At 37.9% G+C, this 18,606-nt stretch overlaps 1 protein-coding gene across 1 annotated transcript in view; it reads left to right on the forward strand.

The window, feature by feature from the left end:
- LOC138164766 (probable ATP-dependent DNA helicase HFM1) overlaps nt 1-18,606 on the forward strand; it is a 111,157-nt gene that overhangs the window by 59,124 nt on the left and 33,427 nt on the right. Inside the window, exons 21-29 of the mRNA XM_069092729.1 lie at nt 912-1,018; nt 1,106-1,153; nt 9,312-9,409; nt 9,499-9,630; nt 10,859-10,944; nt 11,274-11,357; nt 11,574-11,731; nt 13,583-13,686; nt 14,127-14,270. Coding sequence (XP_068948830.1) covers nt 912-1,018; nt 1,106-1,153; nt 9,312-9,409; nt 9,499-9,630; nt 10,859-10,944; nt 11,274-11,357; nt 11,574-11,731; nt 13,583-13,686; nt 14,127-14,270 — 961 coding nt within the window. The remainder of the gene's footprint in view (nt 1-911; nt 1,019-1,105; nt 1,154-9,311; nt 9,410-9,498; nt 9,631-10,858; nt 10,945-11,273; nt 11,358-11,573; nt 11,732-13,582; nt 13,687-14,126; nt 14,271-18,606) is intronic.

An 18,606-nucleotide genomic window follows, 5' to 3' on the forward strand; every position in this document is an offset into this window, starting at 1 on the left:
ACAAAAGATTATTTCTGCATAGATCACTTAATAGGAACATTTTTTTTAATAAAGTCCCAGAGTGTCTTCTAGCTGCAGCTAAAGTGAATGGTTTTGTGCAAAGTAAGTTGAAGCAAAAGTTTGTTTTCCCCTTTAAATAATTTATGCTGTGTTTTCTACTAACAAAATTATCTGCATGTTTCAGCAGCTATATTAATAATTTGTCATAGCTTTACTGGCCAAGTATGGAACTGACTTGTATAGAAATTTTAGCTGCATCTCTAATCAGTCCAAAAGCATCAGTGATCATAATTAGATGAGAAAATGTAACAGCAGGAGCAGGCATGGTAGAGTGGAAAGGTCACTGGCCTCGGAGTGAGCATACCTGAGTTCCACCTCAACTCTCTCTCTGTGGCTTTGGCAGAGTCACAGGATATGCAAGGCATTGTAAAAGGAGGAGAGAAATCTCTCCCTCTCTCTGGCTGTGGGGTTTGGATTGGGAAAATAAGCTGGTAACTGACTCCTGGCCCAAATGCAGCTTTGAGTTGAGTGAGCAAAACTGGCACCTAAACATAAAGGGTCAAGAGGCTGTCAAGAAGGCCTTGGGCATGCAGATGAGATGCCATCAAGAACTCTGTCAAGGTGGAACCCCCAGCTGTTATCAGCATGCCAGGAGGAATGTGGAGAGGCTCTGTCTGGCTGTGTTCGGTAAGGGAATGAGAGCAAGCACTGGTGCAGTCTGTCATCCAGTGGATAATTCTAGAAGGGGGTAGTAGACCTGAAGACCCTTAGAGAAACAAAAAGAAGCCGTGAGTCTGTAATGGTATTAGAGAAACTTAGGTAAAATTAGGGTGTCCCAAAGCTGCATGAAGCAAAATCAGAATAGAATTAGACAGTGATATTGATTGTTTTTTAATATTGGAATTTTTTAGGTCACAATGATAGCCAGCTGTAAAGAATTCCTAGATATACAGTTAAGAATAAATGAAAAGAAAACACTGAACACTCTAAATAAAGACCGAAACAAGATAACTATCAGGTACAGAGATTAGATACATCTAACAAAATATCCTTATTTAATTAAAGTGAACATTAGTAATGTACTACCATATGTGTTTATGTGCAGGTTTCCAATGGAAGGAAGAATAAAAACAAGAGAAATGAAAGTAAATTGGTAATGATATTCATTCATAGTCTTCAGAATGATTATAGTTTCTGATTTATATTTGTGTGATCTGGGGGGTAGTTCTTACTTTGAACCTCTTTATTATTATAATAATAATAAAATAATTGAAAGTGGGAGTGGGATAGGTAAAAGAAGTAAAGCAGAAGTGAGGTGTTCTTATGAAGACAAGTTTAAATCAAGACTGACACAATATCTGTGTGAGACTGAGGTAAGGTAGCTGGTAGCGCTCAGAGGTCAGCGCTTGCTGCCTGTGGTCAAATCCAGCCTCAGACATTTACCAGTTTGTTATTCCTGAGCAAACGATTTAATCTTTGCCTCAGCTTCCTCAACTTTTAAATAGTGATGATGGCACCATCTCTTGGGGCGGTGGTAATAATCATCAAATGAGGTAGCATAGTTAATAAAATCTCACTCCATTCTTCTTAGGACAAGTCCCTTAATCTCTTTTAGCTTTACTTAGTTTTTTCATCCATAAAATGGGGATAATAATTCTAGTACAATCCTACCTCACAGTTGTGAGGAAGAACCTGGATAAACTAAAAAATGTTCTATGATCTGTTACTTCCTACTTTAGTTCTTGTGTGTGTAAATTAAATTACAAGAAATCAGCTGCTTTTACACTTTAAATTAGCATAGTTATTTGGCTAAAATATTTAGACTTTTTAGGCCTATGGGCGGTGGGTAGCCAATGAAGGAGTAACATGATGAAAGCAACGTCATAAGAAAATTCATCTCTGTGTTGTTATTATTAATAAAGGAGTATGAGAGACATTTGAGAAACATAACAGAAGAAGCATAAATGGGGACGGCGGGGGGGGGGGGCAGCTAGGTGGTCCGAGTCAGGAAGACCTGAGTTCAAATCCGGCCTCATACACTTAACACTTACAAGCTGTGTGACCTTGGGCAAGTCACTTAACCATAATTGCCCTGCCTTCTCTCCTCCAAAAGGCCAAAAAAAAAAAAAAGGAAGCATAAACAGGACTGGTGACTAATTATATTTGCAGGCTGGGGAGTGGTTAAAAGAGATATACTCAAAGATGACTTTAAGGTATCCCACCTTCTTTTGGCTTTTGTGGCTCTACTCTTTTTCTTTAGCCTTTAGTGACCACCACTGTGAAACTGTGCCTAGCCTTTAGGAATTTACATTCTGCTGGGAAAGACAATGTGTTTGTGTAGAAGTGTAGAATAAATACAAAACCAATACACGCTAGCTTTGGAATAAAAGGTATTAGCAGCTGGGAGGATCATGAAAGGCTTCACTTGGAAAGTGGAGTTTTGCAAGGTAGAGTAGAGGAAGAAATGCCTTCCAGGCCTGGATGACCATCCATACCCAGGCACAGAAACAGGAGATTGTGTATCATGTAGAATGAATAGCAAGGCCACTTATATTTGGACCATAGAGTACAGGAAGGAAATTGATATAGAGTAAATCTGGAAAGGTGGGTTAGGGCCAGATTGTGAAGGACTTTAAAAGCCAAAGAGAGGGATTTTAATTTTTGTTCTAAGGGCAATAAGGAGCTGCTAGAGGCTAGTTAGTAGGAAAGTGATGTGGTCAGATCTGATGTAGGTCACTTTGGCAGCTGTGTGGAAAATGGGTTGAAGTTGGGAGAGCCTTGAAGCAGGGAGATCCATTAGGAAGCTGTTGCTCAAGGTCATAAAATAACACAACACTCAATACCCAAGAAAGTAGCAACAGGACTTTCCCTCCAGAAGTGTACGGAACCCAGCCCTAACATAAAGTCTCAAGTCAGGATGTAGGCTGGAAGAATAAACAAGAAAAAAATTTCTGCCCTTCAAAAGCTACTGTGGTGATAGGGATGCTCCAGACGCTCTCTTGGGCCAAATTTTTCTTAGAATTCTAGCTCCTAGGATCAAATAGGTCCTTTCTCTGAATTCTCTGAAATCTGTTCTCCAGAAATCTTGGCCACATGTCATACTATGTCTGGCTTTCAACAATTCTAAGATGGAGCAGTCCATTGTCCTCTTTACCTCAGCAACCACTGGCAGAGAGTACAGTGCGATAGGAAGGGAGCTGACCCTGCAACTCAGTATTTGTGTGACTGTGGACAAGTCACGAAATCTCCCTGACTTTTGGTATCCTCTCATCTGTACAATGCCCAAGTCGGACTAGATGACCTCTAAGGTTCCTTCCATCTTCAAACTGTGATCCTCTGTTTCTCCTTATTGGTTAAAATTGGGTCAATTGAAATTCTTCTTGTTATTTCCTCTACTTTTTGAAGGAAACAATTATTAAGGCATGTCAGAAATTATCAGCCTTTTTCTTTGCTTTGCAGAGAATGAGCTCTAGCAAATTTCTGAATAGTTGAAATCCTCCATAACTACTATATTATTCTTCTATAATAGGCTGGAGATCTGTTTCCTGTACTCATCTATTCCCTCTTTCTGTCCAAGTGGTATTTAGTACAGTACTCTGACAACATCATTTATTTCTTCCTCCATTAATTCTCAACCAAATGCTCTGAAGAATGGTTCCCTCCTCTACTTCCTGGATTTCCTCATGTGAATGTAGCCTCTTAATACACAGTGCTGTCTCTCTGCTCCATAAAGCTATTCTGTTCTTTTGGAAAAAAAAGTATATTCTTCCCTACTAATTTTCTAGGGCCAAAAGCGCCTTATTCTTCTATTTTAAGCCATGTTTCAGCAATCCGAAACTTGTTTTTAGATCCCACATTTCACCCACTATACACTTCCCAAATCTTTTCTACAACCTCTGCCTTCAGTTGGGAAGTGCTAAAAATATGGCTTGTGCCCCTGAGGTCATCATTTTCTTGACTTTTAAAATTTTTTATTTAATATTTTTCCATAATTACACAAAAAACAATTTTCAACATTCATTTTAAAAATTGAGTTCTAAATTCTCTTTCTCTGTCCCCACCCTCCCCCTTATTGAGAAGGCAAGCAATTTGATATAGGCTATACATGTGTAGTAATGAAAAACATTATTTCCATATTAGTCATGTTGTAAAAAAAAAAAATAGACCAAAATGAAACCCCAAGAAAAATAAAGTAAAAAAGTGTGCTTAAATCTGTATTCAGACTCCATCACTTGGTCATCACTTTCTTGCTTGATACTTTGTACCCTACAGCAAGGCTTTCTGGATGTCTTCTACTAGTATCCTGTGTTCTCACATAAAATACTGGAAGTGAGTACTGACTGTTAGGTGTAAAAAGTCTTTGGGTGTCACAGATGCTACACATAGCTGTTACTCTTCTCTGCTTCAAAAAAGAGAATGATTTTGAAGGTCACTACAAAATTTCCGTTGTCCTCCCTGCTTCCTAGAATCAAGAACCTTGTTCTTTGTCTTCCTGATAGTTTTTTCAGCTCACTCCTATAGTAGACGCTGCATCCTCTGCATCATGTCCTTTTCATGGTGTCTTTGTGTTGGCATCTCACCCCAATTACTCTTCAAAATAGAACTTACCTTTTGACTGAGTTTCAGGATTTCTAGATGCAACTTCTGACCATATTTGTGGTTCTCCTTCAGCTCAGCTTCTCTTCATATCTTGGTTTAATATAGCCTCCAATTTTTTTGCTCTGAAGAACTCACTACACATGATTCTGGATCAGCTCTTTTTTGGCTATATTTATTTTATTTCCAGTCAACATGGCATACAACTCTTTTTTTTTTTCATGAGACAGTCTAGAAGCTTTATATAACTCATAAGCTCTGTTTTGTTCATCATAAAGGTGTCTGCCGTGGTGTTTACTTTTCTAAAATACTTGATTCAACTAAACTTTGAAATATAATTAACTAATATTCAAGAAGCAGTGTACATGTTATTTATATGATTTATTCTGGACCCAAAAGGTCCTGGGGGAAGTTCTAATCTCTTTAGTTTTGGTTGTGATGGCTAGGGATGAGGGAGAGTGACTCTGCTACAGGCCTCTGTAGTTTTGATTAAAGAACCAGTATTTCAGGGTCCAAACAGCTCAATTACTCGGAAATAGGTATAATACCACCGGTTTGAAGCTGTAGGAAGGTGCTATGTAATAGGAACATCCCCATATAGTACGGGACTCAGTCTGTCTGTCTGTAACAGGGTATAATCCCCATCCTGAAATGCTCCCCTAAGCCTTCCATTTCACTACTACCTCAAGTTTCTGATGAGAAAGTGTGTCATTAGACAACATTTCTTTGTTAATAGAGCTTTTGCTATTAATTTCTTCAAGAATTTTTTGTCTCCTTTTATTTTTTTTTTCAAAATTTGAAAAAAAAAATCCAGAGAAAATTAATTCCTCTTTCCTGATTAATTTTCATGAGTCTGTGCTCAACTTTCCATTTTCATCATCCTGCCACGTTGCTGCCACATGAGAAATATTGATTTCACTTTCAGTGTGATATTTACCCATATTGCCTGGTATTTGGCATGTCCCACAGTGACTCACGAGGCAAGGTCGTGTATGTGCAGTGCACCTGTGCACCACTAGATGGAGCTCACGCATCTTTGGGTCTCTGGTTACTGAGCTTTGTCACCTGCCTCTGAAAGCTGTTTGTAGAGCGATTCAAAGCAGCGCTCTGCTCTTCCGTCAAGTTCTTTACTGACAAAGAATGCAATCTGGTAATCGGTTTGCATTTACAATTGTTCCTTAACAAATGCATTTATTAGATTGGTTTCAGAACAATACAACGAACTGCAATTCCACAAGAAGTTTAAAGTGCTTTATAATTATATACTTATGCATATGTATATTATTTTTATTATTACCACCTCAAACAGTGCCTTGCAAACTGTGATTCTCACTGGGAGATGTACTAGTAACTTACTGTGATGAGTTTCTTCAGGTTGAGTTGTGGACATTCCTCTGCCCTACATTTCTCTGCCTCAGCATAGCACTAGCTTTAGGGTTTGGAGCTTTGCCCTCAAGCTAAACTCTTCAGGAATCACAGCTGAGTTTTATTTTCAGCTAATTAGTACTTGTTTTCCAATTGGACTGGTCTCACTCAATCTGGAAGATCACAGAAATTGTCTCTGGCTGTTGTCACAGCAGCAATGCTAGAAATAAACAAAATTGTAAAATATGGCTGTTCCTTTTTTCTTCTTTGTCTTCCTAATGCTTTTAATCCAATCAGAGGAGCTTTTAAGTCTAGCCTCCTAAGGAACTTGACAGGTCTGGGCAAGCCTTAGCTGTTCTAGTTTAAACAAGAAGATAATTTGTTTATCAATCTCTGAGCTTTTTGGAAACTGACAAGCAAATTTAGTCACCAGGCAACCTTTGATTCCTTATAACCAGTTAGATATCATGCATCTTAAATTGAGCAGATAACATCATAGGTTTTTTTTTCTCTTCTTTTCTTTGCTATACCATTAAAAAGGAGTGGGAAATAAACCTCAAGGGCAGTAGATCCTGTATGCCACATTTCCTGTGTCCCACATTCAGTAAATGCAGAGGTCTCTCACCAATTCCTCCTCTGGTGCTTCATTGTGATATGGACTCTGGGTTCTCAAAGGCTAGGACGGCAGAATATAAGTGGTAGTAGGGTATACCATGGCCAAAAAGCTTTAAGTCTCCCTCCAGCAACATACTGAGTGTGTTTTCAAGAAACTTGTCACCAGCAGTCTGGCCACTTGGAAGACTTTTTTTTCTTTTTGTCCATAGCAACCATGAAACAAAGATACATACAAAATAGCTCTCAGTACATACAAAATATCTCTCAGTTCTGTCTGAACCCTTGCCACTTCTGTCGTGATGATGGCAGTGGCAGAAAAAGAGACAGAAGGTGCCAAGAATCTCTCAGTTTTCAGACCATCTCCAAATTTTAATATGACTTCTGATACTCTGTAAGATCCTTGTCAAATAAAAAGCAGCTATGAATGTTACTGGAGGAGCTGAATCATATCAGTCTTGAAACCAGGAGAGATAAGGAGGTTGCTGCTCAATGGCGCTCCTTGGAGAGGGAAAGAAAGACACTGGTAATGAGGCTCTTACCATATGCCAGAGGCAGCAGACATTGTCTTGTGAGATATCTGGTAGCTAATCAGCAAGCATTTATTAAATACTTACATTGTGCCAGGCAGTGTGATCAGCACTGGGGCTACAAAGAAAAAGCAAAAACAAGCCTTGCTCTCAAAGAGTCTACATTCTAATGAGGGAGATGATATGTATGTAAATAAGTGTGTGTATATTCATATATACATACATATACGTGTATGTGTGTGTGCGTGTGTGTATATACACATATACATATACAGAGTAGATAGAAGGCAACCTCCAAGGGGATGGAAGTTGGTGCTATGACACTGGAACTCAGGAGAGAGAGAGTAGGACTGAATAAAAATGTAATTGAATCCAGGGGGAATTTATGAGATCACCAAATGAGAGAGAAGAGAAATGGGGCAAGAGCTGAGCTTTGGGAAATAATGAGTTAGTGGGTGTGACAGGATGAAGGTCTAGCAAAGGAGGCTTGAGAAGAAGTTGGATAGAAAGAGAAAGGTCAGTGTCACAAACACCCAGATAGAAGTACTCAGGAGGACAAAGTGGTCAACAGTGCCCAGCTTCTGCAAAGAGGTCAGGAAGGATTAGTGCTGAGGACTGTTGGCATTTTTGGAGAGAGTGATATTCCAGTAGATTGAAAGCCAGATTGCAGTGGATTTAGAAGAAATTAAAATGAGAGGAAGCAGAGACTTGTCTTTTTTCTTCTATGTTTTATTAATGCCTTTTATTTTTATGCTAGTCATTTCACAGTAAGCCACTCCCCTACCTTCCACCATGACAGTGACACAAAAGAACAATTATGCAACCCTGATACAAGCACCACATCTGAGAGTGTATACAGCATGCCACACCAGTAGTCCTCAACTTCTTTAAGAATAATCATGTTTCATCATATGTGCTTTGGGAATGAGCTTAGTCTTTTCAATTCATCAGAGTTCATTTGATTTTTAGTGTGTGTTTAAAAAAATTGTATTATTGCTGTCATTCTGGTGTGCATCATTTCTTTGATGGAAGCAGAGATTTTTCAAGAAACTTTTCTGAGAAGGAGAAGTGGGAGACAGAATGATATCTAGTGAGAATTGTAGGATTCAATTGGGATTTTTTAAGACTGGGAAAGACATGATCATATTTGTAGGCACCAGGGAAGGAGCCAGTAGTATAAGAGAGGAGAAAGAAAGAGGGAGGAAAAGAGAGAGAAAGAGTGCAAGTGTCATAGAATTCTGCTGGAGAAGATAGAAAGGGATAGGATCAAAGATGGAAAGGGGCTGGCCTTGGTAGGTAGAAGGCCCACGTCTCTCATCTGGGATGGGAATGAAGGAAGAGATAGTGGGGGGTGATGTCAGAGGAATGTGAGATGAGCGGGAAGGGAGAAGAGAAAGCCTCTGGCAAATGGCCTCATTTTTTTGGATGACTTAGCAAGCCTCAGCTGAGATGGCAGGGAGAAGGGGGTGCTGTGGGAAGGTAACAGGAAGGTGTGGAATAGCTGCAGCAGCAGGAAAGGGGACAGAAAAAGAGGAACTGCTAACATTTTCCTAATGCTTGAAAGCTTGCTAAGTACATTATATGTCTTGCCTTTGTTGTGTCTCCTGATAACCCTAAGGGGAGAGTACTGCAGGTAGTTTTATTGTTCAGTCATGTGTCTGACACTTTGTGACCCCATTTGGGGTTTTCTTGGCATTGATTCTGGAGAGGTTTGCCATTTCCTTCTCTAGCTCATTTTACAGATGAGGAACTGAGACAAATAGGGTTAAATGACTTGCCCAGGGTCACAAGCTAGTAAGTGTCAGAGGCTGGATTTGAACTCACAAAGATAAATCTTCCCAACTTCAAGATCACACTCTATCCACTGTCACACCTAGCTATCCTAGGTGGAGATGTGTCCATCCTCACGTAGGCAGAAAATGTCAGAGTTCAGGTGCAAACCCACCTGTATCCTGCCTCTAGGCCCAGGGTCCTTTCCACCACAGCAGGGTTATAAGCCTCATCTATGAGCAATAAACTCATTAGAGGAAAGGAGATTCCTAAGGGGAGATGTTAGTAAGAGAAAAAAGGAACAGACCTTAAGGCACACCTGTATTTAGAGAGTGGGAAGAAATAGATTAAAGACCAAGTGGCTGAAGAATTGGAAGAGAGGAGATTAAAGAAGGGGCTAATATGTAATAGAAAATCTCTTTCTTTCCCCCATCTCAGTCTTATTCAGGCTCATCTTGGATGCCTTCCTCTTCAGGACTTTGCTTTGACACAAGACACAGCTAAGATTTTCAGAAGTGGCACAAGAATTACAAAGTGTAGGATAAAGTTTAATATGATTTCTCGGTACTTTTTACTAAACTAGAATAGTATAATTTATGACCAAAAAATGCCTCTCTTCTTTTAGGGTTGTCAGAGTGTCTGGCAGCACAAGAAAAGAATTTTGTAGCCCTCTTAAACAGTTTGATTTTAGCTAAATGCTTTCGGGCTAAACTTTGGGAAAATTCTCTGCATGTATCCAAACAACTGGAAAAAATTGGTAAGTATGAAATTTTTTTAAAAAGTTTGTAAATAGATATCAGTAATTCATTTCAAATCACTGTCTTCAAAATCCAAAACAATGTGTGTTTGCTAGGTTAAATGAGATATCTTAATTTCTTCTTGATAACCTGTTTTTCATTTACGTTTATATAATTTTCTTTTTTTCAAACCAAGACTAGATTTTGCATTTAGTTTGATCCCATCTTTTGCAGTGTATATTTTGTTTTAACCCTAGTGACAAAGCACCCCACTCTTAAGCCATACCCAACTGTATCACATCTTGTTGTCTAGTTATGTCTCAGCATTCTCCTTAGTAATAGGCTATTGCTACTTCCTTGGAGTCAGAAGTCTTGGGTTCTAGTTCTGTTTATTAGTTTTGTGAACTTAAACGAGTTATTTGGTCTCTGTGAATCCCAGCCTCTTGGGTTATTGACTTCTATCTATTAAAGGCCATTGAGCCAGAAGAGGGGGAAGGGAAGAATCAATTAAAGATAACAAAAACAAAAAGGAACTTCATTAAAAATGTTTTGTTTACTTTTACAACAGATGACATAATATTCAGTAAATACAATAAATAAAAATATATTTTGTTCAAGTGAGGAAGAAAGAGGGAGAGGATAAATTAAAAGTGAGAGGATACAGAAGCAGATTGGCAAAGAGAGAGGCACTGGGTGGAGACTTGTACATAGAATTAGCTCACCATGGGTAGAGCTAAAGACAGATATCTACATAGGAGAAAATGGTACGCAAAGAGAAAAACATTAGAGAGGGACACAGAAAGGAGACATACAGACCAAATTTTTTTACTATTAAAAATAAACACTGGGGGTGGCTAGGTGGTGCAGTGAATAGAGCACTAGCCCTGGAATCAGGAGGACCTGAGTTCAAATCTGACCTCAGACACTTAACACAAAGACTAACCATGTGACCTTGGGCAAGTCACTTAACCCCACTTGCCCTCTAAAAAGCAAAAAAACAAAAACAAAATAAACATGAATCGGATGAGAAAAATTTTGGTCACAATTTTGCAAAATTAGTAACTCACTGGAAAATTTTTCACAGTTAAAATGAACTTTATCTCATTTTTCATTCACATAGTTATCAAATGTTGGTAGAATGAATTGTATTGGAAATAGTTGATTTAAAAACTATCACTATCTTCTGTTTAACGTATTGGAAATAGTTGATTTAAAAACTATCACTATCTTCTGTTTAATTTTCCACAGGTGTAACATTGTCAAATGCAATGGTAAATGCAGGTCTGACATCCTTTAAGAAAATAGAAGATATCAATGCCAGAGAACTTGAGCTGGTATTTATTATTCATTTATTCTGAATGCTTTTTGGATGCCACCCAAAATACAACTTATATTTTAAGGGTATTATTTTTAAGGCTTTTACCCCTTAAGGGTAAAGAAGGGAAGTGACTTTGACAAGGGAATTCCTTAGACTGTTACCATATGGGTTTATGGACCCCAACCCATAAGAAATAATACTGTCCCTCTAGTCTAATTTCTACAAAATGTTTTGAAATTTCCTAGTTTTACAAGTGCTAAATGCTATTAAAACTTATGACTATGAACAGTATTCTGCTTAGATTTTCAGTATTTTAATCAAATGTAATAATGTTACTATTTTCAGATTTTAAATAGACATCCTCCTTTTGGAAACCAAATCAAAGAAACTGTGATACATCTACCAAAATATGAGCTTAAAGTTGAGCAGGTATATTCATCTCTTTTCTTAAATCTTTTTCATTTTCTGTTTCTTTAAAAACAGCAGCCAGAACAAAAGAACCCATATTTAACATGTGACTTAATGGGGGAATACCCAAAATCCTTCCAAGGCCACAGTAATGCTACTTTCCTTAGTACAGCACTAAAGCCAAGTATGAGGATTATTTCACTTTTAACACTTTTATGACTGTATTTTTTTTTTAAGATTTCAAGATACAGTAACATAGTTGCTGAAATTTTAGTGACCGTCTTCCTAAGAAACTTTGAGCAACTTCAGACTAAAAGAACAGCACCAGATTCTCACTATGTGACGCTGATAATAGGAGATGCAGAAAACCGAGTGGTTTTTAAACATAAACTTATGTAAGTCAAAAATTTCAGATTATGTTTTTTTAAATAATATGATTTTTTAAAAAGATGTACCCAGCAAAAAGAGTGGGAAATAAGATTGTCTGAAAACTATTAAATTGTATACTATTGATTCTACAGCTGAATTTTTCAAATTGACCCCTGAAGGAGATTTCAAAGAGTGATAACATTTGTTGTATTGTTTCTGATTATCACAGGCAGCAGTTGTGAAGCTATCAGCAGAATAGAGAATGGTAGGCCACTCCTGTGGTCCGCAGTAGTAGTGAGAGAATGCTCTTCCCCTTGCCCCTAGGAACCACTAGAGCAAAATTTCTTGTCTGTCACTGCTTAGTTCATATAAGGCCACCCAGTGACTCCTGTTAGTGCAGAATACTCCTCACTCAACTCAGAGTTTGCCCTGTCTTCACACTGAGATCTGACATCTCTACCATAAGCACCATGTAGAATCTAGACAGTATGCATCCACCACTGCCAAGCATCCAGCGTACCATTTTTATTTCAGTCTTTACCCTTAAGTTTTTCATGGAGGAACCAGCTACCCTTAAGGGTAAAGAAGGGAAGTGACTTTGACAAGGAAATTCCTTAGACTGTTACCATATGGGTTCATGGACCCCAACCCATAAGAAAGCACTTTCCAGGTATGAGTCAAATATGAGGATCCTAAAGGTTTTGTATTAACTGGCAAGCTTACCTGTCCCCTTGTGTCCCTATTGAAGACATTCCTGTATTAATTTCAGAATATTTTCTCAAAATTCCATGATGACTGTCTTTGTTAGGGCAATACAACTGATCAGTTTAGTGTTAGGCTTAAATCGCTTAATGGCCTGTAGACAAAACAACTTGTTCTTGACAGAATTTTCATTTTTTAACTAGTTATGATATTGTGTAGATACAGTCCATCTCATCAGTTTTTAAAATAAGAAGGTGAATGCAATTACTATATTTACAAATGTTGTTGTTTATGAAAGTCTATCTCTGCTTAAACAAATTCTTCCCTAATACCCACTAAAATTTCTTTCATCTACCTGAAATAAGTAATGAAATACTGCATTTTGATGTACTTATTTTTATGTATCACATCCTCTCTGTTGGATTATAAATTTCTTGGGGGTAAGGACCTTTGTCTTTGTTTCTCCAATGATGCCTGTTACCAGTACCATACAAATGAGTGGGCATGAAAATAACCAGCTCTTTCAAATTGAAGTGATTTTTTTTTCCTTTTTTTCTTTTTTATTAAGCAATCAGGGTTAAGTAACTTGCTCAAGGTTACATGGCCAGTTATTTCTGGGTGTGGTGCTGAGTGTCTGAGCCCAGGATTCGATCTCCAGGTCGTCCCAACACTGGAGCCGGTACTCTTACTCGCTGAGCCACCTGGCCGCCCCTAAGCAATTGGGGTTAAGTAACTTGCTCAAGGTTACATGGCCAGGTGTTTCTGGGTGGGTGCTAAGTGTCTGAGCCCGGGATTTGATCTCCAGGTCGTTCTGACACTGGAGCCGGTGCTCTTACTCGCTGTGCTACCTGGCCGCCCCGAGCAGTGATTTTTTTTTTAAGTTTGGTCACTGAGTTCCTTTTGGTAATCACATATTCCCAGCTGACTAAATAATAAGGCTACAAGACCTCATTCGTGTACCAATTCTAATATGTTGAAGCAATAGTGTTGGTGGTAAGAAAGGGAAGATAGAAAGTATATGCTATTGCTGCCATTTCCTCCATCATTCTGGATGATGATGAGGATTCTGGATGAGCAGGTGACCTCAGTTAGAAACATTTCAAACCCTGGTCATTAACTTGTATTTCATTCAGCACTTGTATAATCTTTTAAAAAAATGTTAATATGTATTTCAGGGATTCTGTTTTACTAAAAACCGGAAATTGGACTAAAAAAATTGATGTTAAAAGAGCTCTTCAGTCTGAAGAACTTAGTGTTAATCTAATTAGTTCTGAATATGGTAAGTTAATTGAAATGTAAAAGATATAATTAATTTCAAGTTTGACAAAATAAAGTATTTTTTATGTTGAGACTAAAAACAATAAACATGACATTATTGTAAAAATATTCTGTTCATATAATATACTTGAACTTCGAAGACAACTCTTTGCATTAAATTAATTAGGCAAGAATAACCAAAGTATCAATAAAATTCACAAACTGAAAATTAGGCTACACCCAGTATTTTAAGAAACAAGATAATCAAGTTCTAATTGCTGTGACAATTTTGTTTGGATTTCCTTATTTTTAGATATATACAATTTTATCTGTAATATCAAATTTTTATAGTTCCAGGTATTTGGTTTATTTTTTAATTCTTCTAGCTATGTTGAAATGATAAAAATAATAAATGATTTCAAATAAAATATTGCAAAATGTTCTTACCTTCTCACCTTATAGTAGGACTTGATATTATGCAGAAGTTTACAGCCTTTTACCTAGGACCCAACAGACTTGAAAATCAAATGGTTATACAAAGAAATTTAGAAACAGAGACATATTGGAGACATTCAGATGGTTCTCCAAGAGAAGATGCTGGTACAGGTAAATGATAATGTCTTTACCAATTATATTCTGCACGCTTCTTTTAGTACTGTTTTCCTTGATGTTCTGAAGTTCTGAATGCTTTGTCACAGTTCATACTTTGGAGAATCAGCATGGTACAATATAGACAATCCCTAGATCTAAGGTCTAGAGTAAGCCTAAGTTCAAATCTCTCCCCTCATACTAGCTTTTTGACCATAGGCAAATCATTAAATATTTCTCAACCCAATTTTCTCATATGTAAAATAAGTATAATAATCCCTATATTGAACTTACCCTACCAAGTTGTTCTGAAGATGAAATGAGATAATGTATAAAAACAGTGCTTTTCACACTTAATGTCCTTATATAAATGTCTCTTAGAGCATAGATGTGGTTAGTGGGTTGTAGTCAGTGTCTCAGTGCTGGGGGCTCTAGGTTGAGGATTTGAAGCTTTGGAAAGTGTATTTAGCAAAATTAATAGAAGCTCCCTGATTGTATTCTTGCAGCTCACAGATTTCTTTGTGCTTAGAAGGTGACTAGAAAGTTCTTTAATGAGTAGAGAGATAGTGGAAAGAAAATATGTTTAGAAGTCAGAAGGTCTCACTTAACACTTACTATTCATGTGACCTTGGGCAAGTCACTTAACCCTAATTACCCTGCCTTCACCCCTCAAAAATAAAAAAAAAGCAAAAAAAAAAGTCAGAAGGTCTGTGCTTGAACTTGGCTCATCTACTTCCTGTACGTGTCTTTGGGCTTCACTTTTCTCATCTTTAAGAGATTGGACTAAATTACTTCCAAGTTCCCTTCCAGCTCTAAATCCTGTGAAACCCTGCATCAATAAATCAGTTATAGATGATATTTCTCAGGCAGCTATGAGCAGAGGTAAAGGATCTTGCATTTCTAGACCCTCCCCATAAGTCTTGAATAGTATTCCTGGTCCATTCCATTCTGTTAAACACAGAATGAAACATTGGCTTCAAAGCACATGCAGAGGGGTCTCCACATGGAGGACAAGCCAGCTTATACTGGAAGCTCTTAGCATTAATGATACTAGCAGCCCATTTTGTCCCCTTCTTTTTATTTTGCCTAGGTAGAGGGTGCCTCTCCAGAGATCTTAGAAATATTTTTCAACAGGCACTATTATCACTTGTTTTTCCTCCTACTGAGGTGAAGGAGTTCATTGACAGTGATGGGAAAGTGCTAGGATCGCAACTCCCGTCAAACTAGCATAACTATTCACCTTCTTTCTCTCTGGACTATGATGACAGCAAGGACTTATAATGAAGGAGAGTAGTTGCAGGGATAAGAGGCCATTGGAGGGGCAGCATCTATTAAAGCAAGTATATCCAGATCTTTCTACACCTACTGCTTTTACTTGAAAGTAGAAATATCTTCTACATTTCTTTCTTCTCTTCCTCAAAGGAAAATAAAAACATCCTTTAGCATGGGGAGGAAGATTTTTAAAATGGCCCATCTAGGGAAAAGGAAAAGGGTGCCATGAATATAATTCCTGGAACAAGGACCCATAGGAAATACTGTGATTGAAATGCCCTTATCCCAACTCTCAGGAAAATAGATAATGATTGACATGCTTATTTCTGATCAGGAAGAGGCCACAGATATGGAAAGGGAAGGGCCTTTCTGGATCAGAGGTCATATTTCTTAATATGACCTAATATTCCTAATATAAACAAGGCTGACTTGAGTGTGTTTTGGAAATAGGAGATCTGGGATCTGACCCACAACCTCTCCAAGGGAGACAGAATTCAGCCTTTATAGAGAATAGGAAGTCTGTGGGAAAAGTCTGAAGAAGGAGTTTTGTTTTTTCCCTTACCTATTTCCCAGAAGGGTTTGGGCAAGAGTTGTGTCTATTTGCTACACCTTAAATATTGGTAGACTAGAGGGATGATACCTTGGGACTCAGGTTTATGCCACTTTCCCTGATCAGTCAAAAGGGGAGGCTAATATGTAGTTTATTATCACTAGCTTAGCTCTCTCCCATCAAATACTGGTAACACAAAAGATCACTTTGAATGGTGGGTAAATCTCCTTACCAAAGTAAGCTGTAAACAAAAATCAAGGAAGTTATGCAGATTAGAATAAATGAATGAATACATGAGAATGAGTGAAGTCTTCATCTGGGAGTGAGATATGATCTTAGCTCCAACAAGGAGAGATTTCACCTCTCCACTCTTGGCCATCTCTTGAATTATAAAGAGTATGTTGGGGTGGCCAGGTGGCTCAGCGAGTAAGAGCACCAGCTCCAGTGTCGGGATGACCTGGGGATCGAATCCAGGCTCAGATACTTAGCACCACACCCAGAAATAACTGGCCGTGTAACCTTGAGCAAGTTACTTAACCCCGATTGCTTTAAAAAAAAAAAAAAGAATATGTTGAGAGTCTGGCTGCCCCACACATCTGTGGCTTTATGGAAATGACCTATCAGTATTTAAAAGTCCATGTTTGTCTCTTAATCACCTCTCCAATTTTCTTGGGTCACTTAATCTTCCTTAGGTATGCCAGCCATAGCATCCTGGGTCCCGAGGTCTCTCAGTCAATCAAGAATCACATCTCTTTACGTGCATGCCCCAACCCACTGCTGTCCAACAGAAAACCATCCACAAGGGGACAGAGGTGTTATATAAACCTTTCTTTGGCAGGAGATAGTGTTATCTTCTCTGCTTCAGTATGTTTGGGTGTGAAACATTCATCTTTTTTACACATAGCTTCTTTATAATGAAAATTCACACTACATTGTATCTCTAATAAAGGCCTCATTTCTTTTTTTAATAGTATATATATTTTTTTTAACATTTGATTTTAAAACTTTGAATTCCAGATTCTTTCTCTTCCTCCCTCGTCACCTACCCTTACTGGGAAGCTAAGCAATTCAATATAGGTTGTACATGTGTAGTTATGCAAAACATTTCCATAGTGGATATATTGTGAAAGACTGACTATATTTCCCTTCATCCTATCCCACCCTTCACTTGTTCTGTTCTCTACTTTGATCCTGTCCCTTTTCAAAAGTGGGTGCTTCCAACTTCCCTCCCCCCCAGCCTGCCCTCTCTTCCATCATTCCCCCTCTCATCCCCTTCTCCCCTACTCTCCTGGAGGGTGAGATACCCTATTTAGTGTGTCCCTAAGCCAAATTCAATGAGAATAAGGTTGACTCATTCCCTTTTGCCTTCCTGTTCTTCCCCTCCATTATAACAGTTTTCCCTTGCCTCTTCTATATGAGATAATTTACCCCATTCTGTCTCTCCCCATCTCCTCTCATTATATTCCTCTCTCACCTCTTAATTTCACCTTTTAAGTATCATCCCTTCCTATTAAATTGGTCCTGTGCCTCTGTCTATGTATACCTGTACACATATATACACACACTCACATATGTATTCATATACCCATATACCCTCCAATATAGACATATATGTGTATGTATACACATATATGCATATATGTACATATATATATATATAAATTTCTATTCCCTTCAACTATTCTCATAGTGAGAAAAGTTTCACAAGCTACAATTATTGTTTTTCCATGTAGGAATGTAAATAGTTCAACTTTGATAAGTTCCTCATGATTTCTTTTCCCTGTTTACCTTCTCATGCTTCTCTTGCTTCTTGTATCTGAGTGTCATATTTTCTATTCAACTCTGGTTTTTTTTCATCAAGAATGCTTGAAAGTCCTGTATTCCACTGAATGACCATATTTTCCCCTGAAAGATGATACTCAGTTTTGTTAGGTAGGTGATTCTTGGTTTTAATCCCAGCTCCTTTGACCTCCGGAATATCATATTCCAAGCGCTTCAATCCCTCAGTGTAGAAGCTGCCAGATCCTGTGTTATCCTGATTTGTTTCCACAATATTCAAATTGTTTCTTCCTGGCTACTTGTAATATTTTCTCCTTGATCTGGGAATTCCGGAACCTGGCTATAATATTCCTAGGAGTTTTCTTTTTGGGATATTTTTCAGGAGGTGATCGTTGGATTCTTTCAACCTCTATTTTGCCCTCTGGTTCTAAAACATCAGGGCAGTTTTCCTTGAGAATTTCTTGAAGGATGATTTCTAGGTTCTTCTTTTGATCATGGCTTTCAGGTAGTCCAATAATTTTTAAATTATCTCTCCTGGATCTATTTTCCAGGTCAGTGGATTTTCCAATGAGATATTTCACTTTGCTTTCTATTTTTTCATTTGTTTGGATCTGTTTAATAGTATCTTGATTTCTCATAAAGTTACTAGCTTCCATTTTCTCCAATCTAATTCTGAAGGAATGATTCTCTTCAATGAGCTTTTGAAATTCTTTTTCCATCTGGAAAATTTGGTTTTTTTAAGTCATTCTTCTC

Source organism: Petaurus breviceps, unplaced genomic scaffold (genome assembly GCF_028583685.1).
Source record: "Petaurus breviceps papuanus isolate PSGF00001 unplaced genomic scaffold, PetGlider_PUasm1.0 207, whole genome shotgun sequence".
Taxonomy (NCBI): domain Eukaryota; kingdom Metazoa; phylum Chordata; class Mammalia; order Diprotodontia; family Petauridae; genus Petaurus; species Petaurus breviceps.